The sequence below is a fragment of the Pecten maximus genome, chromosome 4 (assembly GCF_902652985.1).
Source record: "Pecten maximus chromosome 4, xPecMax1.1, whole genome shotgun sequence".
Classification (NCBI taxonomy): Eukaryota; Metazoa; Mollusca; class Bivalvia; order Pectinida; family Pectinidae; genus Pecten; species Pecten maximus.
The window spans coordinates 8570661-8598249 of NC_047018.1; the positions used below are offsets into that span (position 1 = coordinate 8570661).

Here is a 27589-nt window from a genome sequence, read left to right on the forward strand (position 1 = left end):
ATACTTTCCTAAATACATATTTTCCTCCAATTTACGATTCGCGATCATATGTTATGTACATATTAAGTCTGAAAACTGTAAAGAGGTCAACATTGATGTATATTTATTTGGGAGTGTGAGACTTTAAAGAGACGTTCGGAAATATCATTAATTGTCAGTTAGAATTCTATTCCTAAAACGATATCATCTTTTGAATATATTTTATTGCAGCAATTAAATTCTGTATTTGCTTTATATTAACTTCGTTATCTAGGAGTGGTAAGATGTTTTAGCTGTCTGACGAGGGTGTATATACCTATTTACCTCTGATATCTTTTGATCAGATTTTAATGTAAATGATCGATTTATATATATCCATTTAGTACCCATTTTAGAGCGTCTTAACTGACGTCTTCTCAAACGCTTGGATTACTGTGTTGATCACGTGCTCGGTACTCAATAGTACCGGTAGCTATATATTGTGGTGCCAGTGTTGATTGAGCTATAGATGACAGGATACCCGTTAAGACTATTCATCATTAGCCATCTTTGTGTCGTTTTCACAGAACTTTACATAGGAGCTGGTAATATTTTATTATCAGACAAGCACTACAGGGGAATTTTCTGTTGTCAACAATTGGCCATCCATGACTGCTTTACGGTTACACTTCTGAGTGGCAAACTTTTCGTCACACACACCTTCGACTGATTGACGTATTTAACTGGTGTTATAACTGGTAAACAGGATACGTATCTAGATGACTCACATCTCCTGGATACTATAACTGACCAAGTCGAAAGTAATCATAATTCAGTAAGCTTCAGCAAAGCAGCCTGGCATGAATTCTACAGTCTCCGGGTTAGAATCCCACAGATCCAGTCCTGTAGTGTCAGGACGTTCGGTTAGGGGAGACCCCACTACATACAATGATGGGTTTTGGGAACCTCCGGCTGACTATCATCACCACACAGGGACCAGGAGGGACGAGGTATGTCATGGACGATATTTTGTTACATAATTTAATGTTACAGTAGATATACAATATTCAACATATATGCAGTATATATTCAAATGTAACTTTCAGATATGTAAAAGGAAAGTATACAATTAAAAATAAAACAACAAAAAACAGAGGAGACACTATGTGTAAATTTGTTCTTTTTCCTAAAACATTCTAGAGATAAACATTGGGTAATATAAAATAATGTGTGGTTGTTAGTCTGTTACACATAAGGACGTTACCTGATTTGATCGCGAATTCTGCCCCAGCCTCATTTACACATAAGGACGTTACCTGATTTGATCGCGAATTCTGCCCCAGCCTTATCAACGTTTCCAAAGCTTTCCCTTAGGACAGACTTATATGATTGAAGGAAATTTGAAAGATAATCTTAAATTTTGTAACAATTTGCCATGGGAGTTTTTTATTATTATTATTATTATTATTATCATTCGGACACGTTTTTAAAAACAAATGAGCTTTAATAATCTGTGAAACAAAAGTCAAGGAATTAGTAATTTCACCGAAATTATTTGGGGTAAGATTTTGGAAAGCTTGTAAGTCCAAAAGTACACCCCTCATACCCTTCTATTTGGTTTATACATTCATTAGAGGTCTAGGAGTGATGTGATGTGATGTTATGGCAAAATCATGCAGAAAAATGTGATTTAAACGCATTTTACCATTTTGTGGACTTATCTTTTTTGGCACCAAACCCCACTTTAAAATTTTTGGGGTCAGTTTTTGGATAGCTTGTATGTCCAAAAGTATACATCTCACACCCTTCTAATGTGGTTTATACATTTATTAGAAGTCTAAGACTGATGTTATGTGACGTACAATTTCAAAATGACATGCTTATACATGTACATAAATAAGAAATGAGTGCGTAGTGTGATTGCTGCTGCCGGTGAGCTTCGCAATCATTGATTGCACTTGTTCTTCTTAATGCGTCATGTCGTCTCGCCAATACACAGGGAAACCCTTTTAATTTGCATGGTATACATTAAATGTATCATATTTTAGAATGTAATGAGTTAGACCAATTACACAGACATATGTCACGTACAATGAATACTCAGCAAGAGGCGGCATTATTTGGATACATACATTCTGGGTCCGGAGCCCCACTCGATTTGCACTCTTCTTCTAGAATATATATCTTCCGGTCACTTGATTTGTAGCTCTTCTGCTTCTGGAAGATCTCCTTTCTCTTCCGTTTCGACGCTGAAAGATTTGTCCTCCAAGATGAAGGCGACCATTTTTAAGTGTGCGAGTGATGAGTTTCACTAAAGAAGGATTTATGACACATACATGCATATGTTTGTGTCATAGTGTTGGAGAAAACTTAAAAACTTGTTTGTTTTGGATTATATTCTTCCGGTTTACTCGAATTACATTATAACGGAATGCAATCTTCTTAGAAAGCTTCTTCCCGAGAAGAGTGCAAATCGAGTGGGGCTCCGGTTCTTTCAGACCTGTCCTACTATTTGAATAAATTTGTCCTTTGTGTTAAATAAAGGAAAGCAAAACCACTGCCTTGGTTAACGACTAACCCTGATAATAACCCTGTATATATTGTACATCATAACCATATATATATATTGTACATTAGTGTTGTGACGAATAACCCTGATAATAACCCTGTATATATTGTACATCAGTGTTGTGACAACTAACCCTAATGATAACCCTGTATATATTGTACATCAGTGTTGTGACGACTAACCCTGATACTAACCCTGTATATATTGTACATCAGTGTTGTGACGACTAACCCTGATAATAACCCTCTATATATTGTACATTAGCGTTGTGACGACTAACCCTGATAATAACCCTCTATATATTGTACATCAGGTTTGTGACCACTAACCCTGATAATAACCCTGTATATATTGTACATCAGGTTTGTGACCACTAACCCTGATAATAACCCTATTATACACACGTGTTATAATAACTTGTATTATATGACTTCAGGATCAACTCACTATACAGACGGACACGTCCATTGATTCCAATAAATACAAGTCATTTAGCAAGTTGATAGCACGGTTCGCAGAAAAAACGTCCATGCAAGGCGTCCCCTACATCAACAGTGCCCGACTGTGGTATGCCAAATTGATCTGGACTTGTCTACTAGTGATTGCTATTGGTTGGATGTGCTTCCATCTTTACTATCTCATCACACAGTTCCTTCTGTGGCCCATACAAACAAAAATTAAACTAAGTTTTAGCAATTTAGAAATGCCGGCAGTGACTATTTGTAACGTGAATCCAATTAGAATTTCTACTATCGACAGAGCTTCCAAGCCGTTACAGGACCTCGTTAAATACGTCGACCCAAGCAGTTTTTTAGACAGTAGCGAAGACGAAGAGGAGGACGAAGATGATGAACAACCGACCACTGCTGGTGACGTCCCTAGACCCAATGAATCTGTCACAGTAACCCAACCCAGTAACAGTACAGGAGATACCGGAACTGTTAATGTTACTAATAGACCCAATACCAATGTTACCGGAAGTGATATCACCGACTCAAACGTTAAAGTAACTGGATCTGCTCGACATCGAAATGCGACAAATGGGTCAGGTAATAGGAATACGGATGAGATTGGTAGAGGCACTCGTCGTACAACGACAGAACCCCCTCAAACCTTGAGGACAGGTGATACAGAACCACTCTCTCAGGTGAGTTGAAGTTCAGGATTTGGGTGAATGGTATGGTTATGATAAACACGACAGCCCTTACTGATCGTTTGGTATTTAAGTTAAGTGTTCATCATTCATCGTTTGCGGAAAGAAAAACAGTACACTGTTACAGGCAGATTATTAGTAAACAAGTTGCAGACTTGGATTGAATACTATGACGCGCAGTGCGTCATATTTAAATATTTTTGCATGGACAAAATTCGAATTCTGTTAGATTCGTTTGCCAATCAAAAATAACCATACAACTTTGCAAATATTCCTACGCGATCGAAGTTTCAGCGGGAAAAAAACGAAAATGGATGACGAAATGACGTCAACGTCGTCTGATCCGACGTTACCAAGACTACTTTCCCCTGCGAGTAAGTTCCGTCTAAGATGCAGTAAGTGTACTGGGCGGTACATGGTTAAGGGGTTAGGGTTGTAACAAAGTCTAAATTATGAACCAGTGTTAAACCCTTTCGTTGTTAAACCGGCCGAATCCGTCTGCACCCGTATTGTGTTAATTCGCCTGAATCCGCCCGTGTTACCTGTGTGTTTAGCCTGTAGAATACTCATTTCCCTTTTACTTTTAAGACTCGCGTGATTTTGCTAGAACATATTTTACAGAATGAATAAAATTACAATAAATAATTATCTGTTGAAACCTGTCAAGAATAGAAACTATACATTTGATGTGCAAAAACTTCGTAACTTCAACTTCTATTCTCCAAGATATCTTGATAATGAGGTAACTTTGGTTCTAAATCATTCCGCTTGATCCAACATCTACAAACTATAGGCCAGCTTTCTAATATATAGTTTCAAATTGTAGACACCAGCGATGACTCGTTCGTCCTACATTAATGGCCAGATTGTCCGAGATTCACTACGGTTGGCTTTGATTCGCTGAATAAAATAGTTGTTTTCATTAGTTGAATAATTCATTTTGCATATAAAAGCTAAAGTAAATGCTTCGATTATTGCTAATGCAAAAATAATTTTGCATATCTTGTTAAAAACCATTATACATAGGTAAAATTCGATTTCTGCAAAGGCAAAAATAATTTTGCATATGTTGTTAAAAACCATTATGCATAGGTAAAATTCGATTTCTGCAAAGGCAAACGTAATTTTGCATAGGCAGAATTTACGGTGGCTTGGAAAGGACATTACATAGCTTGATAAAAACATTTTCTATCTCGATCGATCGACTTATTATCTCGATCGACCGACTTAATTATCTCGATCGATCGACTTAATTATCTCGATCGATCGACTTAATCATCTCGATCGATATATTAAATCGAGACTCCGTGACTTCAACACGTGTGTCGCAGTTTTCTTTGGACATCCGGTATCTGTGCTGTACTGAATCGAAAGCTCGATGGTAAGTATGCATCCCGCTATGTTTAGAATGCATATTTCGCATGAACATTCACATACCTAATGAAGAAATCGATCGAGATGATAAGTCGATCGATCGAGATAATAAGTCGATCGATCGAGATGATAAGTCGATCGATCGAGATAATAAGTCGATCGATCGAGATAATAAGTCGATCGATCGAGATAGAAAATGTTTTTATCATGCTATGTAATGTCCTTTCCCAGCCACCGTACAGAATTCGATTTCTGCAAAGGCAAAAATAATTTTGCCTATGCAAAAATATTTGATTATGACATCCTTCCCGCGCCATAGAATATCTCTATCTGTTTACCGATTTAGCTTATCGTGCATTGCTTTTACTAAGCTCGGTCAAACTTGAAATATTGTATAATGGACACCTCAACACAATCTGCAGGTTATATGAATTTTATTCTTGGATTAAGGTTTTTATTGGATTAAAAACCTTAGATTTTGAGAAATTGAAATAAAATCTGTATTGCTACTCCAATTGGTTTCACATTAATTTATAACCAAATCTGTTATGTATTTTCTTCCCACTTTTCAGAATGAGTTATTTTGAGGGTAATAATGGCATGTTTAGGTGAATTTTGAGAATTAGTAGTTTGCGAAATTTTGTATTTGTTTTACAGCAACGTTACACGTGTCTGTAATATATAAAGGATTCTCTCATACTATCAAGCGGAGTTTGTTTGGTTGCTTTTTCTAAAACAATACTGAAATCTTATTTTAGAGTTTGCGTAACACTTACAATACTGACAAAGCGAGACACATAATTACTTGTATTTTTTGTCTAGAAATGCTGGTTGTAACGGCAAAACTAAATTGTGTATTGTAATTAGCCAATGCATTTTGAGTGGACTAGGGTAAGTACAATTGTCATTTGGATTAAATGTTTAACTACATTGTTTAACATATCCAAATCTTAACAAATTTAAATATATTTGTGTATTCTAATAATTTCTGTTTCTGAAGGCAAATGCATATTTGATTTTCTAAACTAAATGGTCATTTGTCTCTTTAGTTTCACAAGCTTTTTTTCCGAGTTTAAAATTTGTTTTCAAAATTGAATAAGTATGTCCTCTTGGAGGACACTGTGTTGTGAAACCGTTTTATCCTGTAATCGTGTCGTTAAACCGTTTTATCCTGTAATCGTGTCGTTAAATCGTTTTGTCCTGTAATTGTTTCGTTAAACCGTTTTATCCTGTAAGTGTTTCGTTAAACCGTTTTATCCTGTAATCGTGTCGTTAAACCGTTTTACCATGTAAGTGTTTCGTTAAATCGTTTTATCCTGTAATTGTTTCGTTAAACCGTTTTATCCTGTAATCGTGTCGTTAAATCGTTTTATCCTGTAATTGTGTCGTTAAACCGTTTTATCCTGTAATTGTTTCGTTAAACCGTTTTACCATGTAATTGTTTCGTTAAACCGTTTTATCCTGTAAGTGTTTCGTTAAACCGTTTTATCCTGTAATCGTGTCGTTAAACCGTTTTACCATGTAAGTGTTTCGTTAAATCGTTTTATCCTGTAATTGTTTCGTTAAACCGTTTTATCCTGTAATCGTGTCGTTAAATCGTTTTATCCTGTAATTGTGTCGTTAAACCGTTTTATCCTGTAATTGTTTCGTTAAACCGTTTTATCCTGTAATCATGTCGTTAAACCGTTTTATCCTGTTATCGTGTCGTTAAATCGTTTTATCCTGTAATTGTTTCGTTAAACCGTTTTATCCTGTAATCGTGTCGTTAAATCGTTTTATCCTGTAATCGTGTCGTTAAACCGTTTTATCCTGTAATCGTGTCGTTAAATCGTTTTATCCTGTAATCGTGTCGTTAAACCGTTTATCCTGTAATCGTGTCGTTAAACCGTTTTATCCTGTAATCGTGTCGTTAAATCGTTTTATCCTGTAATTGTTTCGTTAAACCGTTTTATCCTGTAATCGTTTCGTTAAACCGTTTTATCCTATAATTGCTTCGTTAAATCGTTTTATCCTGTAATTGTTTCGTTAAACTGTTTTACCCTGTAATTGTTTCGTTAACCGTTTTGTCCTGATTTTTTTTCGTTAAACTGTTTTAACGTGTCATTTGTTTATAACAATCAAATATACCCCGTATAACTTGAAATCAATAATACTAAAGACTCTTCAGTCGTTTTCTCTATAGTTACTATCAGGGACAGCGGTATGATAAGTGTTTTTTTCTTGCTTCCTTTACTTACACATGTACTTTGTTTACGTATCCCAGTCGATTCAAAAGTCAAGCACTTGTTCACATTATCATGATTTTCCGTGACAGAAGCAGGGATTCCAAAGATGCGATGTAGAAGACACGGGGAAATGTTTGGGTCGACCTCATTAATATCTGATTTGGAAATATTATATTTCTTTGTGCGATTTGACGTCAGAGGCGTGCTTGATGCAAGTTAATATGCCCGATGGTTCCGTTATCACCACCCTAATTCTTATTTTGAGAAAGTAACTTAATCCGAATTATAGACCTAGATTTGTATAGCTGGTGACGTCGTGACCTAGATTTGTATATCTGGTGACGTCGTGACCTAGATTTGTATGGCCGGTGACGTCGTGACCTAGATTAATATATTTACATTTGGATGGCAAAGCCATGATATAAACAAACTAAACAAATTTGCAGTCTATGAGAGTATAACTGACACCCAAAACGTGACACCATTCTATGCATAACTGACACCCAAATCGTGCATTCAGGTGTTATTCATACGCGACCGGATCCCCCGGAACTACTTGCAACCAATGTAAACAAATGGCATCTTATCATTGCTCATCATGCTATCGGATAGAGTACGAGACCAGAAAACAAATTCTTAAAATGTAAAACGAAAATAAAGGTAAGAATGGTTAACAATCACGAAAATGGAAATAAAACAAGATTTAATAAACAAGAAATAAAAATATTCCAAACACATAAAAACTAAATAGTTAGCGCGCATTATGAAGATTGTCTGCAAAGCTCTGGCATCTATATAGACCATATAATCCATAAAAAGACAGTTTAATGCTTAAATAGCTGGTGACGTCGTGACCTAGATTTGTATAGCTGGTGACGTCGTGACCTAGATTTGTATGGCCGGTGACGTCGTGACCTAGATTTGTATGGCCGGTGACGTCGTGACCTAGATTTGTATACCTGGTGACGTCGTGACCTAGATTTGTATATCTGGTGACGTCGTGACCTAGATTTGTATGCCTGGTGACGTCGTGACCTAGATTTGTATATCTGGTGACGTCGTGACCTAGATTTGTATAGCTGGTGACGTCGTGATCTAGATTTGTATGGCTGGTGACGTCGTGACCTAGATTTGTATAGCTGGTAACGTCGTGACCTAGATTTGTATGGCTGGTGACGTCGTGACCTACATTTGTATGGCGGGTGCCGCTGTGACATACATTTGTATGGCGGGTGCCGCTGTGACATACATTTGTATGGCTGGTGACGTCGATGAAACAGAAGACGTTTACTCTCAGGATCACATGGTTTTGTTTCCGTTGTACTTTCCTAAATGTCTTTATGCCAATCTGTATTTTGTTGTTATTTTTCCTCGTTGTTGGCGATTTTGGTCTGAACGTTCAGTACGTTTGACTGTAGGTATTCTCTGTTGTCTCTAAAACCGTAAATATTTTCTAATATTACCCGATAAGATCTGAATAAGTTTGAGTAAATTATTCGTGAGCATTCTTTAACCATTTGAACTCCGTTGTTCTATTTTTATTTTTGTTAAATTTTAAATATTATATATTAATTTATAGGTTTATGCTGGACAGATCGTTACTTGTCATTTTATATAAAATTACTCTTTTACCTTCAATATAGAAACGATGATGTTAGATGTTTTAATATCGAATATAAGATTGCAGAATTGTAAATTCAACAGCAACTTGCGAATTCCATACTTCTTTTGATTATAGCGGTATTGGTGTTACGATCGAATAAAAAAGATTTTTATAAAATGTCTGCATGTACATGTAGCAAAATAGTAGTAGTTAATGTTTACTTATACTTCTTTGGTCTATACAGAATTTGGTTTTATTGGTATTATAATTAAACATCCAGTATAACCCACACCTATTAAGCGCAGAGTATTTGAGTTCTAACAGTATTTTCTCCATAGAGACTTATACACAGCTCAACCTATATTTCAATGTTTAGACAATTAACAATGTTTCTTTTATTTCACCTCTTATATTTTGCCAGTTTTATTACCTTTCTGAACTTTTCTCCATGTCTAAGTCTCAAAATTGTATCAAATTCCTTTCTGAAATCTATAAATGAAAAAAGCAAGTATTTTCCAATTGAAAAAAAAAATAAACGAATAAAGAAGTTTAGGCTTGTTAAATATTGTTAAATGAAGAATCAAGTTTGAGCATATTTCATCATTTCGTTTTTATCAAGACATGAAACAAAGACAAAGAATATGATAAATTATTACTTTTGCTCTTACACCAATATTCACGTCTTCGTTGATTTTCCCTACAGAACAGAAGGAAACGTTTTGTGGACGACTTCGACAATGCTAAGATAGACGAATATTTAGAGTATGACGAGGACGAATACAAGGAGAAAAATGAGCCACCGCGGCCGCCAAGGGACCCGGTAGCTAATCTAGAGGATACATTCCGTGACTTGTACTTCAGAGAAAGGAGGTATGCCTTCAATAACTACAACGGAGAAAACAAAAACAGAAAAAAAACTAAACTAAAACAAATATATATATATATATATATATATGTGAATAAAGATCAGAAGAAAAACCAGAATACGTTATTGATAATTCCAAATGTTGATAATTAGATATGATAAGTATTAATATGATTGACTTATAGACGATGTTTTGTTCTAAGTTTGTTAGATTTAACGTTTCACTGTTTTTTTAAGCATTACAAGCTTTACGGAACCTAAGTTGACAAAGAACATTTTTTTCTGATTATCTATGTACTATCTTGTCGTAAACTTTATGTCCCCCAGGAAAACCCGGGTAGAAATGGGTCACCACATGAAAGACATGTTAATCAGCTGTTCCTTTGACGGATACGAATGCTTCCCACAGTGAGTCTTCACGTATTTAATCAGTAACTATAGGAAGTAGTCACAGACAGGAAGTAGTCACAGACGGTATTTAATCAGTAACTATAGGAAGTAGTCACAGACGGTATTTAATCAGTAACTATAGGAAGTAGTCACAGACGGTATTTAATCAGTAACTATAGGAAGTAGTCACAGACTGTATTTAATTAGTAACTATAGGAAGTAGTCACAGACGGTATTTAATCAGTAACTATAGGAAGTAGTCACAGACGGTATTTAATCAGTAACTATAGGAAGTAGTCACAGACGGTATTTAATCAGTAACTATAGGAAGTAGTCACAGACGGTATTTAATCAGTAACTATAGGAAGTAGTCATAGACGGTATTTAATTAGTAACTATAGGAAGTAGTCACAGACGGTATTTAATCAGTAACTATAGGAAGTAGTCACAGGCGGTATTTAATCAGTAACTATAGGAAGTAGTCACAGACGGTATTTAATCAGTAACTATAGGAAGTAGTCACAGACGGTATTTAATCAGTAACTACAGGAAGTAGCCACAGACGGTATTTAATCAGTAACTATAGGAAGTAGTCACAGACGGTATTTAATCAGTAATATAGGAAGTAGTCACACACGGTATTTAATCAGTAACTATAGGAAGTAGTCACAGACGGTATTTAATCAGTAACTATAGGAAGTAGTCACAGACGGTATTTAGTCAGTAACTATAGGAAGTAGTCACAGACGGTATCTAATCAGTAACTATAGGAAGTAGTCACAGACGGTATTTAATCAGTAACTATAGGAAGTAGTCACATACGGTATTTCGAAATACACACGCGTAAAATACTTATCGATATCTCCTATATATTTATTTATTTCCTATGATTTCTGCACTTTTCTATATTTTTGCATAATTTCGTTCGTTACCCTACATTGGTCTCCTAGATATATAATGCGTTATGGTTCATTTATCATCTAATTGCAGTATTTATATGTGTTATGATTTTATTAGCAACCCTACAGGTGGTATACTGGAATCAGGTTGTGTGTCTGTCTGTCTAGGTTCCAACTACTTAATTCTGCTTATACAACTTTTTATGAATAGAAATAGCCATTTTGTGCATGTTTGCATTTCCCCATGGCACTGTAAGAAATATGAACAGAAGACATCCGTACTCTTTAACATCTCAATATAACCACTTAACTCTAGTTCTGTTAATTAATTTCATTGTTTCCCACACTTTTTTTCAATTATTCAATTATTTTATTCCGTATGCAAATAGCATATAGGATCACAATATACATACACATGGCAACAATTTACATTTGCGCAAGACCGCGGAGAACACAGCCAATGTAACACCAAGTATTATACATTTCAATAAAGCACGTGTTAATATTTTTTTTTTTTTTTTTGCCATCACAAAAAGTGTATATCATACAATAACAATATTACAATTGCAATTTTAAACTACACGAATTTTTAAGACATAAAAAGACAATCACATACTTGAAATTATATTCCTAGACATATTTTCTCTAGGATGTTCTGATAAAGAAAAAACTATTGTGCAATTACTAATTAATTTACTATTAATCAAACATATAAATACTTATTAACTAAGTAACAGTGACTTCCTTTTGGCCGTCGCCTGAATTAAATATTTTCCAAAATTTCTTAAAGTTTTTACATTGGTACTACAGAACAATTCAGTCATTTTGAAAACAGATGGACGGCGATAAAAATATGGTTTTAAATACTTCACCCTGAAATCCAAATACTTTGGACATAACAAAATAAAATGGACTTCATCCTCAACTTCATGATTATCACACAAAGTACACAGCCTTTGGTGTCTAGGGATACCACTGTACCTACCAATTTCAATATTCAACGAATGAGCATTTAATCTGTATTTGGATATTATTCGTTTTATTTTGAAAGTTAATGGTTTACTGAGATAGTCCTGTATGATAAACGTATCAACGATGTGTTTATATATGGTGCACTTAGAAGAGCTTTCTAAACTAGCTCTCGTTTCTTGGATAAAAATATCTTGTAACCGTTGTTTATACAATAACAAAAATATGTTTTTATTTGGTACGTTCTGTGCATACCATACATCGCCAAAACCAAGTGAACATAAGTCATTTTTCAAATGATGAACCCAATTTGCTTTGCTATTAGGCTTTTTAATGTTAAGTTCGAATAACTCATTATAGCAAGCCCTCAATATACAGTTTTCAGTATTCAATAGTTGTAGCCAATATTTAACAATAAACATCTTTCTCGTTATATAAAAAGGAAAACGTCCTAGTTCAAAATACACCATAGAATTGTTAACAGATCTTTTAACGCCCAAAATCGACTTTAAAACCATCAAGTGTAGTTTTTCAACCTGTGGCGCAGTGTTATAGCCCCACACTTCACAAGCGTAATTCAGAATACATGATACGTATGTATCAAACAATGACAGTTTTGTATTTTCATTTAATATAAACTTTTTCATTTTACGATTAAGAAGATAATATGATTTTCTGCCTTGTATAGCAATATTATTTTGTGCTATTGTAAACTTACCATTGTAATTAAAAACTAAACCCAAATAACAAAACTGGTCTACTATCTCAATAACTTTACCATCATATATCCATTGTTCATTCGGAAACAAACGCTTATTTTTTTCTAAATACCACAATCTTTGTTTTATCTACATTGACGGACAAATTCCATCGATCAGAATAATTATCGTTTCAAGAAGTCAAGCATATTTTGAAGGTCATCAATATCCTCAGAGAACATTACAACCATCTCATTAATTTCATTATTTCCCACACTACAACTATCTGTTAATTAATTTCATTGTTTCCCACACTACAACCATCTGTTAATTAGTTTCATTGTTTCCCACACTACAACCATCTGTTAATTAGTTTCATTGTTTCCCACACTACAACCATCTGTTAATTAGTTTCATTGTTTCCCACACTACAACCATCTGTTAATTAATTTCATTATTTCCCACACTACAACTATCTGTTAATTAATTTCATTGTTTCCCACACTACAACTATCTGTTAATTAATTTCATTGTTTCCACACTACAACTATCTGTTAATTAATTTCATTGTTTCCACACTACAACCATCTGTTAATTAATTTCATTGTTTCCCACACTACAACTATCTGTTAATTAATTTCATTGTTTCCACACTACAACTATCTGTTAATTAGTTTCATTGTTTCCCACACTACAACCATCTGTTAATTAGTTTCATTGTTTCCCACACTACAACCATCTGTTAATTAATTTCATTGTTTCCCACACTACATCTATCTGTTAATTAATTTCATTGTTTCCACACTACAACTGTATCGTAAAGATCATGGCTTGGTTTTTAGAAACTTCACTCTGTATCAGACTGCGGAGTTCGGTAATTGCTTCACAATCCAGTCTTCGACATTCACATCCAAATCTCCAGGACCAAAACACGGTAAGTTGGAGCAGATAAATGTGTTTATCATTTCAAAATTCAAATATAAACAAGTGAGTATTCCGCCAGGACACATGTCAATGTAAAGCATTATGTGCAGTTTATCATATTTCACCAAAGTAAAGAAAAGTTGGAGCAGATTGGTTTTCCTGTATAAAAAAAAACAAAACAATGTGAATTATCACAATAGACGAAACTTTTTGATAAAAACAAATCGTAATTGTCTAAACACAACAAGCACATAACTGGCTGTATTATTATAAATTATAAGACGGTGACTGCACACTTCTCTTGAAGTATCCGTTATCGACAGAAAACGGAGCTTTCATGTTTTGCAATGATCATTTAATCGCACCGATATATTCATGTTATACCTTCTTTACAAAAACGTTGGACGTCTTCCAAAGTCTTTTTAACCTGCATGCCACATTCAGAAATGTATTTTCTATTTGAAGGAACTTTCCCACGGGATATTTATTGACATTTTATCATGGGAAATAGAACGATAACTAACTACACAATTCTATAGAATACAGGTACGAATAGGCGTCATTGTTGTTAGCAGACATAGCACAAACCTAACTAGGTCTACTGGCGTCTACTGACAAATACTTATCTCGGGTTAGATTATATCCTACTACCAACTTTCCTTCACATGATGTAATAGTTTCCTCCGGAGTTTGATAACACACTTTGAGAATGATGTAGGCTACTACGACAAATACTGACACTGGTATGACAATACTGATACAAATTCAAATTCATTTATTATCTCAACACCTGTACAGAAGAGGTATACAGAGATAGACTACAAAATGCAATACATGTAAATTTACAATAATATGAAATTTGGTGAACATGCGTGGATATACAGAGGGATGAAAGTATCATAAAGATGTAAACTTGTATTTGAATTAAAATATCTACTCAGGGGAACATACGAAATTGATTTTTTTGATAAAGTTACATAACTTTTTAAGGAAGAGAGTCTTTTGGACATCATGATATCTTGCAATGAAATTACACTATGTCGGATGATTAATTTTTGAAGTAAAAAAAACTTCTCCTTTCAATATCTATATACAGGTATGATTATAATGATACAGGTATGATTATAATGATACAGGTATGACTATAATGATACAGATATGACTATAATGATACAGGTATGACCATAATGATACAGGTATGATTATAATGATACAGGTATGACCATAATGATACAGGTATGATTATAATGATACAGGTATGACCATAATGATACAGGTATGACCAATGATACACACATGCATCATTTCTATAAAGCATATTGCATCTGCAGATATACTTGCAAGACAGCTTTATTTTGAACTGTTTTTTGTTTGTTTTTTACTTTCGTTTCCTTCACATGTAAATAGAACATTCGATGTAATTAAATGCCTCCAATAGAAGGTACCGTTCAGATTATAATCCTACGAAGTTTTAACAAGTCAACCCTATCAATTGTTTTTTGTTTGTTTTCAGGGTTGTCTTTGATACTATTTATGGAAAACTATGAATATGTTCCCGGGTTGACTCAAGGTTATGGTGCACGCGTCACTATAAATGACCAGTCTTCCTTTCCCTTTCCAGCAGATGAAGGGTTCTTCGTTTCCTCTGCGTTTGAAACACACATTGGATTAAAACAGGTACATTTTGTAATAATCAATTATCAAGTTTCTCGTAGTTATAACTATAACATTTCCAGGACTACAAGAGACTAACCATGATGACCTTTTGAAACCAGCATGGCGACTGGCAATTATTGATGATATTGCACGATTTAGACTTTTCAAGTCAACCGTACAGATAGCTGCAATACTCCACAAACAACTTGGCAAATCCCAAAGGACAAATTTGAAAGCTGAATTGCCAACAAAGGAATAGATGTTATTAGCATCAGTAATATCTTCACAACAAGTCTGACATAGCTGTCTTCCGTATTTTTGATAAACAAGTTATTCAGAACTCAATGCGTCCAAACTTTAATTACATGCAAAGTTGTAATTCACTGTCGGAGTTGATTAAGTCCATTTGGCCATAATTCTTCTAATAATAAGCAGCATAAAATCCAAAATTAAAATAAAACACACGTCTGCATTTCTGTATCCCGATGTGAAAACCAGATATGTACATGACAGGTGTTTGTTGCCTACACTGTAAGGTTTGTAATAATTTGATCCTTGTCTGTAGATACTTCTATTCTCTGTTTATTGAAAGTACTAAACTTTCTTGACATCAGGGTAACAGTACCTACGCATTGTCGCGTTTTTTAAAAAGATTTTTAGTGAGAACAATCTAAACCTACCTTGTTGATATTTAATCCCCAAATTTTATAAGAATCCTTATAAACACTGTTTTATTATTGGATCGAGAAGTTGATCAACTGCACACGTGTCTTAACTTCTTATTACCGTTCTTACAAATAAGTCGAGGCTGCAGTCCTGTTGGGAGACTGTTTACACCGGAAGTGAAAAAATTGACGGAATGTGGATTGAAAACTTCTGTTCATATAGAACAGCTGATCCTAAAGAATTTACTTCCATTAAAACATGTTTCTACTCTTAACACTACCCATTAAATACGTCTAGGGCTGGTAGAAGGTATACCGAAGATGAAATCATGAGAATGATAAAAATTTCTGATCGTCAATAATTTTGTAGAGTTTGGCAACCAGATCTTCAAACATACTCTTGGCATACCCATAGGAACAATCAGTGCGACTCTGATGGATGATATGACGTCGGCCGTGTTTGATACTTGTTGATATGCCTGATGGTTCCGATGTCACCACCCTAACTTTCATTTGAGATTATCACGTAACCCGGATTGATCTAGATTCGAATGGCGGATGTCGTCGATGAAGCCGAATACGCTCACTCTCCCGGAGGACCTGGTCTTACTCTCTTATACTATAGTTACTCTGATATTTTGCAGATAAACATCGAAAGGCTAGGAGAACCTTACGGCCAATGTAACGATGGAGTAGAGTTTGAAAAACTTTATGGAACCAAATATTCAAGACAGGTTTGTATTCTAAAGACGTTTTCTGTGAGCTCATACTTCATATATAAGACTAAACCGCTACTGATGTCACGTGGAAAAGAAAGGGATGATATTTTTCATGTAACAATATAATTATCAATGAAGGGAATCTGGTATGTAAAAGAGGTGTACAATTCATATAATTTCGAATTCAAATCTGGTTTTCATGTTTTATTAATTCAGCATCACTGTATTAGTTTCGTTGGTAAGTGATAAACAATTAATTGGCAATACTATATTACTTTCATTGGTATCTGTAAAACCATTAATTCTGCCTCACTGTATTAGTTTCGTTTTTATTTCATAAAACATTAATTCAGTCTCACTGTATCTGATAAGCCTTATATATACTATATTAGTTTCGTTGGTACCCGATGAACCGTTAATGTTTTGCAGACGTGTCAGGACGTCTGTCATGGAAAAACTATAATTGACCAATGTGGATGTCATGACAAGTTTGGTGTGGAAGTGTTATCCCAATCCTCCTTGCTGGACAATATTACACCCTGCAAATCTCGTGAAGGTAGGTCACTACAGGACAATATCAGACCCTGTACATCCCGTAAAGGTAGGTAGACTACAGGACAATATCAGACCCTGTACATCCCGTAAAGGTAGGTATACAACAGGACAATATCACACCCTGTACATCCCGTAAAGGTAGGTAGACTACAGGACAACATCAGACTCTGTACATCCCGTAAAGGTAGGTCACTACAGGACAATATCAGACCCTGTACATCCCGTAAAGGTAGGTAGACAACAGGACAACATCAGACCCTGTACATCCCGTAAAGGTAGGTAGACTACAGGACAACATCAGACTCTGTACATCCCGTAAAGGTGGGTAGACTACAGGACAATATCAGACTCTGTACATCCCGTAAAGGTAGGTAGACTACAGGACAATATCAGACTCTGTACATCCCGTAAAGGTAGGTAGACTACAGGACAATATCAAACCCTGTACATCCCGTAAAGGTAGGTAGACTACAGGACAATATCAGACTCTGTACATCCCGTAAAGGTAGGTAGACTACAGGACAATATCAGACTCTGTACATCCCGTAAAGGTAGGTAGACTACAGGACAATATCAGACCCTGTACATCCCGTAAAGGTAGGTAGACTACAGGACAATATCAGACTCTGTACATCCCGTAAAGGTAGGTAGACTACAGGACAATATCAGACCCTGTACATCCCGTAAAGGTAGGTAGACTACAGGACAATATCAGACCCTGTATATCCCGTAAAGGTAGGTAGACTACAGGACAATATCAGACCCTGTACATCCCGTAAAGGTAGGTAGACTACAGGACAATATCAGACTCTGTACATCCCGTAAAGGTAGGTAGACTACAGGACAATATCAGACCCTGTATATCCCGTAAAGGTAGGTAGACTACAGGACAATATTACACCCTGTACATCCCGTAAAGGTAGGTAGACTACAGGACAATATCAGACCCTGTACATCCCGTGAAGGTAGGTAGACTACAGGACAATATCAGACTCTGTACATCCCGTGAAGGCAGGTAGACTACAGGACAATATCAGACCCTGTACATCCCGTAAAGGTAGGTAGACTACAGGACAATATCAGACTCTGTACATCCCGTAAAGGTAGGTAGACTAGAGGACAATATTACACCCTGTACATCCCGTAAAGGTAGGTAGACTACAGGACAATATCAGACTCTGTACATCCCGTGAAGGCAGGTAGACTACAGGACAATATCAGACCCTGTACATCCCGTAAAGGTAGGTAGACTACAGGACAATATCAGACTCTGTACATCCCGTAAAGGTAGGTAGACTAGAGGACAATATCAGACCCTGTACATCCCGTAAAGGTAGGTAGACAACAGGACAATATCAGACTCTGTACATCCCGTAAAGGTAGGTAGACTACAGGACAATATCAGACCCTGTACATCCCGTAAAGGTAGGTAGACTAGAGGACAATATCAGACCCTGTACATCCCGTAAAGGTAGGTAGACTACAGGACAATATCAGACCCTGTACATCCCGTAAAGGTAGGTAGACTACAGGACAATATCAGACCCTGTATATCCCGTAAAGGTAGGTAGACTACAGGACAATATCAGACCCTGTACATCCCGTAAAGGTAGGTAGACTACAGGACAATATCAGACTCTGTACATCCCGTAAAGGTAGGTAGACTACAGGACAATATCAGACCCTGTATATCCCGTAAAGGTAGGTAGACTACAGGACAATATCAGACCCTGTATATCCCGTAAAGGTAGGTAGACTACAGGACAATATCAGACCCTGTACATCCCGTAAAGGTGGGTAGACTACAGGACAATATCAAACCCTGTATATCCCGTAAAGGTGGGTAGACTACAGGACAATATCAGACTCTGTACATCCCGTAAAGGTAGGTAGACTACAGGACAATATCAGACCCTGTACATCCCGTAAAGGTAGGTAGACAACAGGACAATATCAGACCCTGTACATCCCGTAAAGGTAGGTAGACTACAGGACAACATCAGACTCTGTACATCCCGTAAAGGTGGGTAGACTACAGGACAATATCAGACCCTGTACATCCCGTAAATGTAGGTATACAACAGGACAATATCAGACTCTGTACATCCCGTAAAGGTGGGTAGACTACAGGACAACATCAGACTCTGTACATCCCGTAAAGGTGGGTAGACTACAGGACAATATCATACCCTGTATATCCCGTAAAGGTAGGTAGACTACAGGACAATATTACACCCTGTACATCCCGTAAAGGTAGGTAGACTACAGGACAACATCAGACTCTGTACATCCCGTAAAGGTAGGTAGACTACAGGACAATATCAGACCCTGTACATCCCGTAAAGGTAGGTAGACTACAGGACAATATCAGACCCTGTACATCCCGTAAAGGTAGGTAGACTACAGGACAATATCAGACCCTGTACATCCCGTAAAGGTAGGTAGACTACAGGACAATATCAGACCCTGTATATCCCGTAAAGGTAGGTAGACTACAGGACAATAGCAGACCATGTACATCCCGTAAAGGTAGGTTTATGTATACAACAGGACAATATCAGACTCTGTACATTCCGTAAAGGTAGGTAGACTACAGGACAATATCAGACTCTGTACATCCCGTAAAGGTAGGTAGACTACAGGACAACATCAAACCCTGTACATCCCGTAAAGGTAGGTAGACTACAGGACAATATCAGACTCTGTACATCCCGTAAAGGTAGGTAGACTACAGGACAATATCAGACTCTGTACATTCCGTAAATGTAGGTAGACTACAGGACAATATCAGACCCTGTACATCCCGTAAAGGTAGGTAGACAACAGGACAACATCAGACTCTGTACATCCCGTAAAGGTAGGTAGACTACAGGACAATATCAGACCCTGTACATCCCGTAAAGGTAGGTAGACTACAGGACAATATCAGACCCTGTATATCCCGTAAAGGTAGGTAGACTACAGGACAATATCAAACCCTGTACATCCCGTAAAGGTAGGTAGACTACAGGACAATATCAAACCCTGTACATCCCGTAAAGGTAGGTAGACTACAGGACAATATCAGACCCTGTACATCCCGTAAAGGTAGGTAGACTACAGGACAATATCATACCCTGTATATCCCGTAAAGGTAGGTAGACTAGAGGACAATATCAGACCCTGTACATCCCGTAAAGGTAGGTAGACTAGAGGACAATATCAGACTCTGTACATCCCGTAAAGGTAGGTAGACTAGAGGACAATATCAGACCCTGTACATCCCGTAAAGGTAGGTAGACAACAGGACAATATCAGACCCTGTACATCCCGTAAAGGTAGGTAGACTAGAGGACAATATTACACCCTGTACATCCCGTAAAGGTAGGTAGACTACAGGACAATATCAAACCCTGTACATCCCGTAAAGGTAGGTAGACTACAGGACAATATCAGACCCTGTACATCCCGTAAAGGTAGGTAGACTACAGGACAATATCAGACCCTGTACATCCCGTAAAGGTAGGTAGACTACAGGACAACATCAGACTCTGTACATCCCGTAAAGGTGGGTAGACTACAGGACAATATCAGACTCTGTACATCCCGTAAAGGTAGGTAGACTACAGGACAATATCAGACCCTGTACATCCCGTAAAGGTAGGTAGACTACAGGACAATATCAGACCCTGTACATCCCGTAAAGGTAGGTAGACAACAGGACAATATCAGACTCTGTACATCCCGTAAAGGTAGGTAGACTACAGGACAATATCAGACCCTGTACATCCCGTAAAGGTAGGTAGACTACAGGACAATATCAAACCCTGTACATCCCGTAAAGGTAGGTACACTACAGGACAATATCAGACCCTGTACATCCCGTAAAGGTAGGTTTATTTATACAACAGGACAATATCTGAACCTGAAAAGCATGTAAATCCCGATGGGTGTAATGTTTGTGTGAACAGTTTATGGCTCTGTACCTTCCTTGTCACTTGATGTTTTTTCGTTATTGTTTTATTTGATGCAGCGTTGAAAACACATAACTGAAAGGAAGACTATATCCCTGACTGAATTTTCACAGCAACTTGTTTAAAGTGATTAGAAATACATTCTAGTAGTATTAATTTATAAGGTAGCATTCAAGTACAAATTTAAATTCACTGTCAGTAATTCAGAGTCTTGTCATTTCAGAATTACTTTGTCAATTTGAAATCAATAAAGAACTTGAGGACAAAACTAGGAAATGTGAATGTGCAAACCCATGCGTGTAAGTAGTGTTGGATATTGTGTGACGTTGGATGAGATGTAGTTAGTATTGTATAAAGCCTGATCATGATAATACCTTTACAATTTGGGTGATGTTATATTGCTTTGTGTAGGATGTTATGTATATTTGATTTACATAGATATCGTATATATTTATTCGTTTATTATATATGTTTATATATAGTTTAGGTTAATGTTACTTTGTATTATAAAGTTGCCGCTTTTGTATAGAATATCAATCATAGCACAAAGTTAAATAATGACAATTCAACATATTAATTATGTTCATAAACAAAGTTCGTAGTGTAATTACAACAGATACACGATGAATGAAATATGACAGGTGATATAACATCACTCTAATATAGTTCTGGTAAAACATTGAAAATGAGCTCTTTGTCAGAAGACTGATATAAGCTGATATAATAACGCTAAAATTGATATATATATATCATTGTTTAAATCAGCAGGTGACAAATGATTACCCTCCCTCTCTCTCTCCTCCCTCCCTCCCCTCCCTCTCTCCCTCCATCCCTCCCTCTCCTCCCTCTCTCCCTCCTTCCCCTCCCTCTCTCCCTCCATCCCTCCCTCTTCCCTCCATCCCTCACCAGCTTAAGCCTTCACCTTTATGACACATCGAGTCTCGTTTGTAGAATTAGATGCATAACCCCTGTCATTGTAGTCCACATTACAGTTGTAAAACTTGCATACAGTAGAATTATTAAAAAACTCTAATAATTCAAAGCTTTTTGTACATTTAGGTCCATTTTTTGTCTTATGAAAGTCATTAACAATACATTTTTCGGTTACGCTAAAGCAATGTTTCATATTATATAAATATATACATCTATATAAGGAATTGCGATACAACTTTAGTATTTAGACGTCTCTCACATACTGTTTAGATGGCCTGCAATCCGTCATAGTATTGTTGGGACAGATACAGAAATTGTTTACAGATTAATAGAGGAAAGTGAATTGTGAAAGAAAGATTTATCTCCCGTTTTATAGGTGTGAAGTATTATGATATTCATCGATAAACAAGCCATAGACCGAGTATATTTTCAATTTACATGTACAATTCTTTTTAAAGCGCGGAATTATTCTCCCTTTATTTTCACTTCCTATCTCGTTTGTATGCATGCTTCTTTCAACAATACATGTTCCATTTACCAGAATAGATTATAGTTTAAACCATTGTATATGTCGTTCATGTTAAAACAAGAAATTACATAAAAAGTGCATGATAATCAATCTCTCAGTTCACCCCTAGGTGATCTTTGCTTAAATCATTACATATTTTAACGAAGATATGTACGTTTTATATTTTTTGTTAAGTACGAGGGCTGGTTGATAGGTTGTGAGCCTCATATTGAAGGATTTGGATTTTCATCCCCTTCAAAATATATATACTTTTGCCAGCGGTGTTTATGGGCATCAATGCCACTTTTATAGAACCCCGTTTTTTGGCTGTTCACAATGTCATCCACTGCATGTTAGGGTTAGGGTTAGGATGCTTGAAATATCTGTTTTCAGTTTTGGAAATAGATGAATGTCTGATGGAGCAATCAGGTGAATAAGGCGGATGCTTAATCAATTTAAAAGCCACAATCGTGAATGGAAGCCATGGCAATGACAGACTTTTCACCCCAATCCTAACCCTAACCGATTTTGTCCAGTTTTTAAAAGCCGCTTGTCTTGTTTACTTTAGAGTGCTACCTCATCGATATAAACTTACCAAATGAGACCAGACCAGTCCTTGGGTACACGGCCTAGATAGTCAGAGAATAGTAGGACTTAAAAACAACATCATTGAGTACCTCCTTCAGTACGAGGCTCACAACTTATCAATCAGCCCTCGTATGTTCTACCTTAGAACTAAATGATATGAATTTAGAAAAGTCAAATATGTTTGTAATTCATTTATAATAAGACGATGCTATTTTTGAAATAGAATGAAACATTTATAACGTATGATTGTTTTCGATTAGTATGATGTCACAACCACTTGTCTTTATAGGGAGAAACAATGGCTAAGGTCTACTAGTACTCGACAATGGCCCACGGAGTCTTACACGGTAGGGTATACATTTCAATAGACACAGTTGTTTCAACCATCGAGAACAATGAATGCTCATACTTTTCTTGTTCTCTAAAGTGATATTGCTGTCATTATATGGCGATTATGACCATTTCTTCTACTCGTTGCACGTAACTTGTAATGCTATGGCATGGAGAGGTTCAATGATACGATGCTGATGTTTGCTTGCTGAAAGATTTTACCGCAGGATTAATAACATGTATATAGAAATACTCTGTTTACCTATTCCAGACGACGCTGTTGCGAGGTTTGTGTCAGAGACGACCGAAACAATGTACCAGTATTATATCTAAAGCAGACGATCGCAAGATCAGGTGTGTAATTTTGTAAAGATACAGTACTTTTATCACAAGATCAGGTGTGTACTTTTGTAGATACAACACTTTTATCACAAGATCAGGTGTGTAATTTTGTAAAGATACAACACTTTTATCACAAGATCAGGTGTGTAATTTTGTAAAGATACAACACTTTTATCACAAGATCAGGTGTGTAATTTTGTAAAGATACAATACTTTTATCACAAGATCAGTGTGTAATTTTGTAAAGATACAATACTTTTATCACAAGAGAGCCCTGGAATGACGGAACAGCTGTATTGTGCAATTTTAAGTTAACCATTCAACATTGAATGTATCAACTACAGTAAGTTTATCTTTAAAGGTATTGGACGTCGTTTGTAGAATCCCGTGTTACTTTTATTAATAAGTAACTCAACTTTACAGACAGCTTGAAATAAGTCTATTCATTACTGACTTAATTAAATGGGTTATACACATTTTCAAACATAGATAAATATTGTCTATTCAATGCTGTAATTATTCATTGCGATATTTCATTACAGTTTGAACTTCATGAAAATAGTAGTTTATTACCAGGATCTGAACCACGAGGAAATCAACGAGGATCCAGAAATTGAGGTAAAATCTGTAGACTGATTTCTGGTGGTAGCTTAACGTTTTTGTTAATTTTTTAAAATTTCGCCTAATTACCTCCATCTATTACGTACATTTGTTTGTTGAAGCCTTGTTACATCTTGCATGTTAACATTGTATTCTCTGTTTTAAAATGATATTATTTACCCTTCTATATATTTATAATATTATTATGCTTCCTACACTAACAATGCGTTTTACAATGTAAAAGCAGTGTATATCTAGTATTTTAAGGCTTTTCATTCTCTCTACAGTTATAGTAGTTCTCGACGTTGTTACCATAAAATTCTTTATATTATTACAGATTCAGATATGTTTATTAAAGTGTCACGTATTGATACATAAAATATACATAAAATACAAGCATAATTTCATTAAAAACGTTAAAATGCATCAACACCCAGCCATATTTGGCTTATGAGACACTACTGCAGTAAAATCTTGAGTGTCAATTAATACTAAGACTTATTGATAAAAAGTTTTGTCTTCTTTGGTACATATCAAACAATAACCTGGCGACATCTTTTTGCAAATTATCTTCTTTCATAAGAAATATTAATTTATCTTTGCTGTTTAAAGCATTAAAATTCTGTAAATTAGCTTCTGCTTTATTAAAATATTCTGCTTTACAGTAGTGTAAAGTGACGTCACGTTCTATATTGTTCTAGTTAAACAGATGACTATCTCAACGTTTTTGTCTAAGGTTGATTGTCCCAGTAGGATGAACTAGTGGCGTTAATACTTATAACTAAGACTAAACACAAACTATCCTTACTGTCCCCTTCTTTCTCATGGAAATAAACAATAACATGTTCAATAACATGCTTGCAGTGGTTTCACAAAAATGATAGATTCATCAATAATTGGTTTATTGTAACTAAACTAATATCGTGTGTTGTAGACTGCTCAGTTCGCGTCGGACGTGGGAGGTGCTATTGGCCTTTGGATAGGACTTTCTATTCTCAGTATGTTCGAGGTGGTCCAGCTGGTTGTGGAGTTGTGTCGGTATGGATTATACAAGTGTCATCATCTTGAAAATGTGGACAGTAACCCGGAACTTCCTTCATTGGAAAGGAAACCCCATGGACACGAGCCTGGTGCGCTGAACTTTAACCAGCCACAATTTGCCAAAGATCATTTATATAATGGAAGATTTGCAACAGCAAGGTATCAGTACTGATGTGTTTCTAGAAGTGCAATCCAGGAAACGGTGGCCGGAGTAATCACGAGCGAGGGGAATTCACAGTTTTGTTTAGTAATCAATATAACTATTGATATTTTTTTAAAATATCCTTATATCCGAACAGGTCGATAGAATTGGTTTCCCTTGTAGCTGCAAAGTATTAAGAAACCTTCAAGCTTCACTTATTTTTATTTATTTATATGTACTAGGTATTTGGAACCGTAGGACGTTCTACATATGCTAAGTATTTGGAACTGTGGGTCTTTATACACTTGTTAAATTGTTGCTTAATTGTGTAATAAACTTCTCATGGGAAGAAGTATATATAGCGTGAGTTTCTCATTTATACATTTAGCAATCCGCAACTCAATTAAGATTATATCAGTTTTATGTTAATTTCTAACGTTCCTACACAAATGATGTAAGTTATAACGTCAGCTGATGTCATTGTAAGATAAAACACACCCAGCTTAACACTTAATATTGATGACGTCACTGGTGGATTACTGTTAATTGATATCCCGCATTGATACTGTAGGATGTTGTTTTCATGTTTCTATGTTCAAAAACAGTGATAAGAATTTAATGTAATATTTTCATGCCTGATGTAACCTTAATATCGTTAAGTTTTGTGACGTTATATATAAAAGAGTGGTTAAGCAATCATACACCTACGAATATGTGTGATGACTATGTGTGACGAATATGTGTGATGAATATGTGTGTAAAAGAGGATCCCGACAATCCCCAAAGTAACAATTTGTAGACTGGGGATTACAGGTAAGTTCAAACAATTTTTAATAGCAGATTTTCCGCATGATATATTTTATAGTCTTTTCCTGTACCACAAGGTAGCTGACCGATGAGGAATTACTGAAACTTTGTCACACACCTGATAGACTCGTGTGTTTTTTTTCAGTTTAATAAAATCATCTTTGGATACATGCTGTACTTGTTATATGAGCGCTCCACGATTCCAGCCCACACTTATCGTTCAATACGAGAGGAATTATATAGGCTCTGTCTGATGTCTTATTAAATACCATTTGATAATGAATTAGCATTGATTATGTCAATGTGTGTACGGTAGTATATAAACAATTATGCTTTTTTTTTCATTCGCGAAATAGTTTTATTGTATGAAATACAGAAGGATTTCCCTTGCCTTACGAGGTTTACCTTTGTTATTCTTATCTGCTTATTAATGTTTCGTTGCTTTGAAAATAATTATGATCATTGATGCATTTTATGCCAACTCAAAATTAAATTTATCTGAGTTTGAATTTCTATTTCATCAATAAATTACTTTTTCAAATTCTATGCCATGTTGTTTCATCGCCGTTAGATATACCTTACAACAGCATCAAACAATCTACAGACTGACCAGGGTCAGGTTGCTTTCCTCTGTTTAACGCAATTATGTTTGAGAAAGTTGACGATGACGTTAGCTCAAGTAACTGCGTTGAAAAGTAGATATCAAATACACGTTAAAGATTAGCGTCTTCACCTGTTACCCTTATACATATTCACAAGTAAATACTATGTTATTGGAGGAACATGTGCGACACATCTGATTTAGCGATATTGAAGCTTTACTAGTTAATCTCAAGCGTGATATTATTTACAACTTCTCAAAAGGAAGGCTACAAAACTGCCAGGCGTGTTTGTATCATGCATAATTTATCGAACTCTTTTCTCCAATCTGTATCATGTGTAATGTTCAGTCTTACAATATGGTAATGGATTGGCAGTACTTCAGGTGAAACACAAACCGTATAAAGACATGGAGACAATTAAACAAACGGTCGTGAAAATCATCCATTTCTTCGAGACTCAAAAATAACACAATTTAATATATATTTTTTTTATATAAAAACCATTTTCGTGTGTTAATAAA

At 35.9% G+C, this 27589-nt stretch overlaps 1 protein-coding gene across 1 annotated transcript; it reads left to right on the forward strand.

The window, feature by feature from the left end:
* Positions 1 to 446: 446 nt before the first annotated feature.
* On the forward strand, positions 447 to 26014 carry LOC117325133 (amiloride-sensitive sodium channel subunit gamma-like). Its single transcript, XM_033881099.1, has 13 exons — positions 447 to 968; positions 2964 to 3674; positions 9586 to 9752; positions 10075 to 10155; positions 13546 to 13637; positions 15141 to 15304; positions 16593 to 16682; positions 17097 to 17223; positions 21399 to 21474; positions 23494 to 23551; positions 23806 to 23888; positions 24419 to 24494; positions 25411 to 26014. Exons 1-13 carry the CDS (start codon positions 819 to 821, stop codon positions 25687 to 25689), a joined length of 2154 nt encoding a protein of 717 aa, XP_033736990.1. The 5' UTR covers positions 447 to 818; the 3' UTR covers positions 25690 to 26014.
* Positions 26015 to 27589: the final 1575 nt, after the last annotated feature.

Coding starts and splice junctions, on each gene's coding strand:
- LOC117325133 (XM_033881099.1), top strand. CDS start 819: ATGAATTCTACAGTCTCCGGGTTAGAATCCCACAGATCCAGTCCTGTA. Junction 13,638..15,140: donor ATCTCCAGGACCAAAACACG/GTAAGTTGGAGC, acceptor GTTTGTTTTCAG/GGTTGTCTTTGATACTATTT. Junction 21,475..23,493: donor GAATGTGCAAACCCATGCGT/GTAAGTAGTGTT, acceptor TTGTCTTTATAG/GGAGAAACAATGGCTAAGGT.